This window comes from Helicoverpa zea, chromosome 16 (assembly GCF_022581195.2).
Source record: "Helicoverpa zea isolate HzStark_Cry1AcR chromosome 16, ilHelZeax1.1, whole genome shotgun sequence".
Lineage (NCBI taxonomy): Eukaryota > Metazoa > Arthropoda > Insecta > Lepidoptera > Noctuidae > Helicoverpa > Helicoverpa zea.
This window is the reverse complement of record NC_061467.1, coordinates 1,633,263-1,642,463: the sequence shown is the minus strand read 5'-3', so window position 1 is coordinate 1,642,463 and position 9,201 is coordinate 1,633,263. Positions and strand designations below refer to the sequence as shown.

The 9,201-nt window shown below is 40.5% G+C and overlaps 1 protein-coding gene across 1 annotated transcript; it reads left to right on the top strand.

Moving 5' to 3' along the window:
* Nucleotides 1-356: 356 nt before the first annotated feature.
* LOC124637733 (uncharacterized protein KIAA1522) lies at nucleotides 357-9,137 on the top strand. Its single transcript, XM_047174364.1, has 6 exons — nucleotides 357-662; nucleotides 1,310-1,473; nucleotides 1,924-2,047; nucleotides 2,462-2,735; nucleotides 5,548-6,114; nucleotides 6,272-9,137. Exons 2-6 carry the CDS (start codon nucleotides 1,398-1,400, stop codon nucleotides 6,443-6,445), a joined length of 1,215 nt encoding a protein of 404 aa, XP_047030320.1. The 5' UTR covers nucleotides 357-662; nucleotides 1,310-1,397; the 3' UTR covers nucleotides 6,446-9,137.
* Nucleotides 9,138-9,201: the final 64 nt, after the last annotated feature.

Here is a 9,201-nt window from a genome sequence, read left to right as displayed (position 1 = left end):
TTCCGGAAACGACTATTTATTTGAGAGGTAAATTTAAATGAGAGACTTTAAGTGTTATAAATAGATTAAAATAATATGCTTAATATTCTTTGTTGATAATGAAAATAAATAATCACCATTTACAAATAATTATAATAAATAAGACAAAATATTTTTTTGTATACTCAACATGGTAAAACCCGCTATAATGGTTTTTCAAACTTCTTACATTCCCAAAATGTTAATTGACATCAAAATGTTATTTACTTCTATCTTCTGGTATGAAATGCTGGGCTTTGTAATTATTAATAATTAATTTGAGTAACTTATACATATTGATTGGTAAAGCACGGTGCGGTTGGTAGTTCTGATTGTTTTGCTTAGCGCGCGCAGTGCGCACCCCGCCCACAAATGGCTGTCAAGTGCAAAAGTGAATTGATATATTATTTTATTATATTTTAGGAAATTAGTACGATTTATGTATGAGTATATCTATTAGCTATGAATTTAGATAGTGTATATATTTTATAATAAGTGAGAAGGTTTTATATTGCCGTGTCCGTGTGAAAATACAGTAAAAATAGTCATGTACGGATGTATTAGTAGTTGAATTTTTATAATTAATTCCCAGCTGGTCTTAACCCGTCACTTGATTTTAAAGTGTAAATAACGTTGATAAAAAGGTAAAGTATTTTTCTGTGATTTACTTCTTCTATTTGATGTAGCTGAATAATTTCAAAAGTGGTTCCAAAATGTATACAAATATCTTCGCCTCAATATGCGACGAAACAGTTATTTTAAACCTTTAAAGATAACAAAAGTGAGTTAAAATGTCTAGTAAATATTACTAAATGTACATGTAAAATTTGAACAATTATTTTTTCCTGTAGTCTGTAAAAATCGCTAAAGATATAATAGTAGGTGTGACATAGTGACAGAGTTAAGAAATAGGTCACTGTCTGCTCTGTAGGTCAGGACTCCCAGGTACTTGTTCTGGGTCAAACAGTCTAATAGTCTTTAATACACTGTTTACTGCCTATATTACATGTTATATTGGCTGATATAAAATATGTACAATATTATTAACAATCCAGATTAGAATTTTAATAGACATAAAATAGTGTTACTTAATATTTTTAAGTTGCACTCAGGTCTTGTTAGATATTGTTACAAATTAATTAAAAACTGTTCCATTAATAACTTTACTATACAACAAGCATTGCTAGCTTTTAACATAAAAGTTACGTTTTGTGGCAAACATTTTTAACTGCCTGTAAAAATCTTCAATAGAAGACTTATACATATATTACACAGTATTTTTCCCTTACAGCAACACCTTACAATGGTCCTTTGTGCCATACACTGAAGTTACTGTGAATTAGTGAAATTCTTCTGGCAGCCAGTGACGAGGCGTCCCAATGCATTTTTGGATAGATAAACGCAGCCAGTGTGCCTACACCGGCCGTCATCGTGTCCCATCTTCACTTTCTGCTGGTGAGTCAATTTGTTAGTTAAGACAACTGCAATATTTTTTTATTACATATGTTTTGAACTGGCTTCCCAAAAAGGAGGTGTTTTCTGACTAAAGAACATATTTGGGGCACAAATTATGGATAACAGTTACTTCTCTAAGACTCTGACTTAGTGGACTCTATGAGAATTTCATGACATAAGGCATCTGCATGTGTTTGACCGATTAAGCACACCAACATCTCTAATGTAAAAAATCATTATATTTCAAACAGTAGCTTCAAACAGTGGCTACTTCCCGCTTACAGCCCCTCCACAACTCATCTCAATCGCTCCAATCCTCTTACTGTGAAACTGTAAGAAACTTCATTATCTGCCCAGCCTTTTTAAGTGTAAGAAAGTTAAAGCAAAACAAAGTCATCTTCCTGTTTATAGTATCTAAGTACTATTAGTAAGAATGAAGGTGTCTCTTAGGGCGAGCGCGTGGACGCGTGTGCGCGAGCGCGGGCGGGCGCAAGGGCATGGCGGCGCCCGTGCACCGCTTCGCCGCCGTCGACTGCCCGCCGCGCCGCCCGCACCGCCCGCATCGACATGCTGGGTAAGTCGCCAGGGTCCAAGTAGCCTCCAGTAGGGCCCACCAGGGCCAAAGCCTGTCGGGGCTGCGGGATTACATAAAGAGCTTAAGAAGGAACGATGGGTTTTAGTCAGTGAGAGTCTCACACTCTCACGCTGCATCCATAGCGAGAGGGTGTCATTTAACGACGAAAGGGCCACGTCGTATGTGCCAAAGGCCCCAATCAAAAAGCTTTTCTTCATGGTGGATTTGGGCAATACCATTATACCACGCGGGGAGGACTTTATCCAGCATTGCACTGACTACCTACCTACTCTCAACTTTGAGTTAACATTGCCTTAGCATTCTAGATAAGGAATAAAACATAACCATCTCAACTTCGTTTATGAAAAAAAAATTACACTAGAACTCGAACGGTATAAAAAACTAATCCTCTAGGCCTCCACCGATGCCCGCGGTCCACTCCTCGCGGCGGCAGAATGACGAGCCGAGCTTATACGTGGAGATACCAGCGGAGCCCCCGCAGCCGACCATCGCCAGCCTCGCGGCCGCGCGCTCCGTCACCCCCGACACCTTGCTACGGACCGCAGCCCTAGGGCTCCACCACTCGCCCATGATGGCACCCCACTTGAAGTTCGGCATGCTGGTGTCTTTCGCGCTGGCTACTGTTTTCCTTGCGGGGGCGAAGTACTACTTTGATCGGCAGGTGGGCGTGAGTCTATTTTTGATATTTTTTTAGTTTTTAAGTTTGGTAAAAGTTGTGTTCAGTTTTTATATACTTTTAGTAGACATTTATTTTTCGAGACTATCTTATGTCCTTCCCCTTATTCTATGTACTATGCATAGCTGGGCATTAACTCGTTAATCCGTTAATCGTTAATTAACGAAGTTAACATTTTGATTAGCGGATTAACTTTTAAGTTAACTTTAAAAAATGTTAACGGACATGTTAACTTCCGTTAATTATGCAGAAGTCCGTTAATCGTTAATCCAATGCCTACTATTTACCGCAAGGCTCCGCGGGACGAGGCGCGAAAAACAGGTTCAGACAAGTGTCGGGCGCGGCGAGAGTGAAACACCAGATTTCAACCGAGTCAAAGGCCTTCTCATAGTCGACAAATGCTAGACACAGGGGCTGATTATACTCTTCGGTCTTCTGTATAATCTGCCGCACTGTGTGGATGTGGTCTATGGTGCCGTATCCGCTCCGAAACCCAGCCCGCTCCGGTGGTTGGAATTCGTCGAGTCTTCGCGCAAGTCGGTTCGTGATCCATCTTGAGAACAGCTTATATACGTGGCTTAGGAGGGAAATGGGTCGATAGTTCTTCAGCAGGGATTTGTCTCCCTTTTTGAAAAACAGGACGACAACACTCCTACTCCACGCCTCTGGAGTTCTCCCTTCAAACAGGACGGCGTTAAAAAGCTTCTGGAGCTCCCCCAGTATGGGCTTACCTCCTGCTTTTAATAGCTCTGTCGTAATGCCATCCTCGCCAGGGGCTTTTCCATTTTTGAGTTGTCTCTGAGCGATCTCGATTTCGCCACTGCTGACTTCTGGCAGGTCTTCGGTGAAATGGAGTGTTAATGTGGCTCTAGAATCCTCATTTCCGGGATCAGGTTGAGATGCATGCGATGCGTATAACCGGCCATAGAAGTTTTGCACTTCCGAAAGGACTGCCGGCACCAAAGAAACGACTTCTCCACTTGTGTGGTCAGCTTCGTCAAGTGGCTTCTTCCAAGAGATTGTACGAACACCTTTGACCCCACCTCAATTGCTCTTTCAATGTCAAGAGTATTGGAGCACCGGATTCCTCGGGGAACAGATATTTATAAATCTGTTTATTAAATACAATACTGCTAGAACAAAGTAAAGACATTTTAACACCAAAACGAGCCCCGCTTTCAGACGAGAACTTCAACATGTTAATGTTTATAAAGGTGAATATGCACCTTATGTCCGACGATCAAATTACACATTTATTTGAATTATACAAGTATTTTGTTTTGTTGTAAAAAGTCGTGGTGGGTAAAGGACCAATCTCTCAAGTATGAGGGCGCGGGTTCGATCCCAGGTCAGGCAAGTACCAATGCAACTTTTCTAAGTCTGTATGTACTTTCTAAGTATATCTTAGACACCATTGGCTGTGTTTCGGATGGCTCGTTAAACTGTAAGTCCCGGCTGTCATTGAACATCCTTGGCAGTCGTTACGGGTAGTCAGAAGCCAGTAAGTCTGACACCGGTCTAACCAAGGGGTAATTGGGTTGAGGAGGTCAGATAGGCAGTCGCTTCTTGTAAAGCACTGGTACTCAGCTGAATCCGGTTAGACTGGAAGCCGACCCCAACATGATTGGGAAAAAGGCTCGGAGGATGATGAAGTATTTTGTTTTGTTCCTAACCTGTTAACTTCCAGAATAAAAATGCAATTTTACAGATAGTTAACGGATTAACGATTAACTTTAACTTGCGTTAATTCTTCCGAAATGTAACGCTTTAAAATTTAACGAAGCTAACTTTTTTTGTAGCGGATTAACGATTAACGAAGTTAACTATTTTATTAACGGTGCCCAGCTATGGTACTATGTGTATAATTTGTCCAGGAGTTTTACTGCAAAAGCTCTACAGGATATAAATAATAACCAGACAATTTTGTTTTTTGAGAGAGATTGTCAGACAATTTAGGTAATGTTCAGTAAAAATTGCAATCTGTTTTCACTAAACACTGAATCAGTGAAAAATATTACGTCTATCGCCTCACCAGTCTAAAAATGTGTACATACATTGCTGGCGAAGTCAATATTTACCTTTCCAACATCTGGATAATAATAGTGAAATACCTGTTTGTTTGCGTAGCTTTAAATAACCTCATAGCTAACATCGTATAGAACTGCTTTTAATAGCGGTTTGTTTAAATCAGAAAATACACATTGCGTGTTTTTGAAGTACAAACGCTGGTCACGTAAATGTGGAATTTGGTGATAAACTGGCCTAAAATGGGCAATGGAGTACTATAAATAGACTGAGAAAAAAATGTACTGGTGGATACGTTTTATTTTAAGGTAATCTATACTTTAAATCACCTTTTCGAACTACTAGCTGCTGATAAGAATTTAGCCGACTGATTGCTCCAAAGCTGGAAACTGACCTCATTAGTAGCTGGACACACACTTTAACTTCGAAAAGCCCTATTTAGTTCAGTGGCAGATAATTAGTTCTTGAAACTTTTTTCCTTTCCGAAGATTTCGCTCGTCGTTGCGCAGAAACAAATTCTAGCTATCAGCGAGTAGTAGATAGCGGGTGCGGGGTATGGGTAATGGACCTGCTGGTCGGAATTTAGTTTCGGAACAATATCGACTTTTACGACAACTGTATGTCCTGTACATGCAATGCGCGAATAAACAAAGCTAGTCGACAAGAATTGTTGAGTGCAGTAGAGCTCGTATAAGCTGATATGACGCGCATTTTAAGTGCGCCTCGCACCGTAAATGAAGACATGTAAAGACAAGCTATATAGGATATATCACCCCAGGTGATCCGCGAGCGCGGCGGTGGCGCCGGGGCCGGCGCGGGCGGCGGGTCGGCGGGCGTGGTGTGCGCGGCCGTGGCGTGCGTGTGCGGCGTGGGCTGCGCGCTGTCGCTGTGCCGCGCGCGCCCGCCGCCGCCGCTGCCGCCCGACCGCGTGTCCAGCACCGCGCAGCGCGACAGGCAGGTGAGTGAGTGTACTGCAGGGCCCCGCGGCGTGTGCGGCGTGGGCTGCGCGCTGTCGCTGTGCCGCGCGCGCCCGCCGCCGCCGCTGCCGCCCGACCGCGTGTCCAGCACCGCGCAGCGCGACAGGCAGGTGAGTGAGTGTACTGCAGGGCCCCGCGGCGTGTGCGGCGTGGGCTGCGCGCTGTCGCTGTGCCGCGCGCGCCCGCCGCCGCCGCTGCCGCCCGACCGCGTGTCCAGCACCGCGCAGCGCGACAGGCAGGTGAGTGAGTGTACTGCAGGGCCCCGCGGCGTGTGCGGCGTGGGCTGCGCGCTGTCGCTGTGCCGCGCGCGCCCGCCGCCGCCGCTGCCGCCCGACCGCGTGTCCAGCACCGCGCAGCGCGACAGGCAGGTGAGTGAGTGAGAGTAATATGTCCTGCGCAGTTAGCTTATCTCCTTAAATGAGAAGAGCCGCCGGAGCCGATAATCAGCTAGGAGGACATCATTACACCCACATTATACTTCAAATTGTGCGTCCTTGACTACAAGTCAATATTTCTCTCCCCCAGCCACCACCTTCAGAACCTTCGGACGACATATCACTCGCGACTCTCCTCCAATCGTCTGAGCGCTCGCAGCCTCTATCGGAGTCACCGGAGGCGCCGCCCCCGTACAAGATCGCGGTGCTGATGCCGGGGCGCGACGCTAGCCCTCCGCCCCCCGCATACAGCTCGCTCAGCTAGCTAGCGCCGCCCGTGACTCAGGAGTTCATCATATAGACTGCACGTGAGGGTAAGGTTCAACTTTTTATAACACCGATAATCTTACAGGATTCTACCAAATAGTAGTTTTGTTTTTGTATTTGGCAACACTGGTTCAGTTAAAGTATTGCCAGTTTGTGGTAGCTTTAGTATTTTTTTGTGAAAAATAATTTGTTTAGTCTTATTTTTACGACAGTTATATGAGTGCACTATTTAGAAATTCTGTGGCTTCCATTAAGATTAAAAGAAGCCAAATTAGCAATATCCGAGATATAGAATAATTTGCATTTAAAATATTTTTACACGTAATTTTAATGTTTAAAGAACCCAAGATTTAGTAGGTCTAGTCCAAACCTTACCCTTGTAGTCTTATGTAAACGTTTCTACCCTGACTCACGATAAATCACCATTTGTGAATAAAATCACTAAAATGATCTTAATATCTTCACGATCACACTTTTCGAAGATTCCCACCCTTTCTTATGATAACAAAGTTTTCCTTCCCTTCCCAATATTTAAAAATATGGCACTGTTCAATAGAAGTTTGTACCATTTTGGTAGATTTTGAACGATACAAAAGTATAGACTATTTTGTTTTTTGAAACTTGACGATGAGATTTTTTTGGTGATTCAACTGTTTGTAACAAATGACTAACAGCTATTAGTCGCTATATGGTCTTTTCACCATAATTTTTGTACTGTCTGGAAGTACCAGTATCCAGAATCCTGAAATGAAACAGGCTGTACATCGTCTGCCTAGCCTTTTCCCAATTATATGGGGGTTAGCTTCCAGTCTAAACGGATACAGATAAGTACTAATACCAGTGTGTTATGTACAGTTGATGCCCAAAAATATAAAGAAATTAACTGTCTTTATAATGTTTATGTGTTGTACAACTATGGGGAATTTTAACAATATTAATTGTGGTATGTAAGTAATTTTAGGAATATATTGATGATTGTTATAAACCTGTATGGTTATGAGGAGTACAAAGGACATTCTATCGCCTTTTTTACCCTGTTGAATAGTTATTGGCTATTTAACGCCAGTATAAGGCTTAAGGTTAATTAAGTTATTATTGATGGTACAATTAATTTATTAAAATTCCCTATTAAATATTAGGGCACTTGAAAAATCTATGTCATAAAATATAATTGAAGTGAGAACTTTAAGCGAATGTCAATGTGAACAATGACTAAGAAATTACTTGTGTGTTATATAATATTATACATAACGGCCAGCTATTATAAATAATCGTCGTCATCAAGGCTTGACAAGATACTTAACATTTTCTGTCCGTACTAGACCGATCTCGATGTAACTAACATCATTATATAGATGTACTTTAGGAGTTATTACAATTATCACGCGATCGTTCGTAAGTTTTAAATGTAAATAACAATAAATACGGTGTTCAATAATCGGCAAAATAATTGAAATATTTTTAGAATCGTCTCGAAACTAGTTTTTTATCGCAATTATAACGATAGAGAGATAATTTAAAACCCCATTTATTCTGTACATGGTTAGTATAGTATATAATTATATTTATATAGTTTAGTATGTCTGTGGTAAGCGAATATGTATTTATTGTGCTGATGTCGTCCGAATTTTGTATTCAATTTGCGACCGTTTTGGTAAGACCAGTCTTGAATCATTGTCAACTTGTGTAACTCCGACTAATCATGGAGACTCATTGTTTTTGACAAACGGTTACAGTATACCTACTACATCAAACAGTCATTTTAACTACATAGTTTGATATAAGTTCAGAGAACCTGCTTTATCAGTCCTCTAAACATGGTTCTTTCTATGAGAATATGGCGCAAAAACAGAGCAAAAATCCTTTAATTTAATAAATCCAATTTGAAGCAAACTGGAAATCTGATGATATCACAGGGTTGCCAGGTGAAGGCAAATTAAGTACTGCCAAACTAAAAAAATGCTTGGTAGTTTTTCAAGATTTCATGCACTTCAATTTAATAAGAACGGTTTCAACACATATAACATTAATTAGTTCTTTTGAAGAACTGCCTCCAAAAATATAAGAAATATCTGGCAGTCCACTTTTCGCATTTGTATATTTCATAAATAAATGGCGAATTGATAACAATGTAAGTGATGTTGTACTTATTATAGTATTAAGTTGTTATTTTACTATATCTTTTTAATTATTCAATTGTTTTATTTTTATTTGAGAATGCCAGAACAATTGACTGAGATATCGACGCACAAAGAAACGTTATACCGATTGGAGTTCTGGTTGTCTAGTTACTGTTAAAAATTTGACTTTTGTATCAATACATCCTGAGATGTTGTACGTTATTAAAATACAGCAGAGTCGTGCCACATAACCTATCTATACTTTACAAAAACTCCTGTATAAATGATAATTTCAAAAGAATATCGGAATTTCATAGAATTTGAAAGTAATAGAAGTTTCACACAATTTAATATATTTCGAAAAGATATAATAAGTACAGCACCACAAAATAATATAATAATAAGTCTAGTCATGTTAGCTCTAATGAATGTGATGTTATTTAGTTGAATTTTTACTTTGTTGGCGTTTGCAATACTATTGTTTTACAAAAATGATCCCTTTTATAGAAAAGGACTGATCGGTTCGTCTTTTATAACAGACGCTTCGTTATTAAAGATTGTATAACTGTGTCTTAATTGTTTTATTAAACCCACAATCCCAACATAAAAGAAATAAAAAAGAATCGTACTTGTT

Excerpts from the sequence above, each read along its gene's own strand:
- LOC124637733 (XM_047174364.1), top strand. The coding sequence starts at position 1,398 with ATGCATTTTTGGATAGATAAACGCAGCCAGTGTGCCTACACCGGCCGT. Across the intron at positions 2,048-2,461 it reads CGCCCGCATCGACATGCTGG|GCCTCCACCGATGCCCGCGG; the intron begins GTAAGTCGCCAG and ends CTAATCCTCTAG. Across the intron at positions 6,115-6,271 it reads CCGCGCAGCGCGACAGGCAG|CCACCACCTTCAGAACCTTC; the intron begins GTGAGTGAGTGA and ends TCTCTCCCCCAG.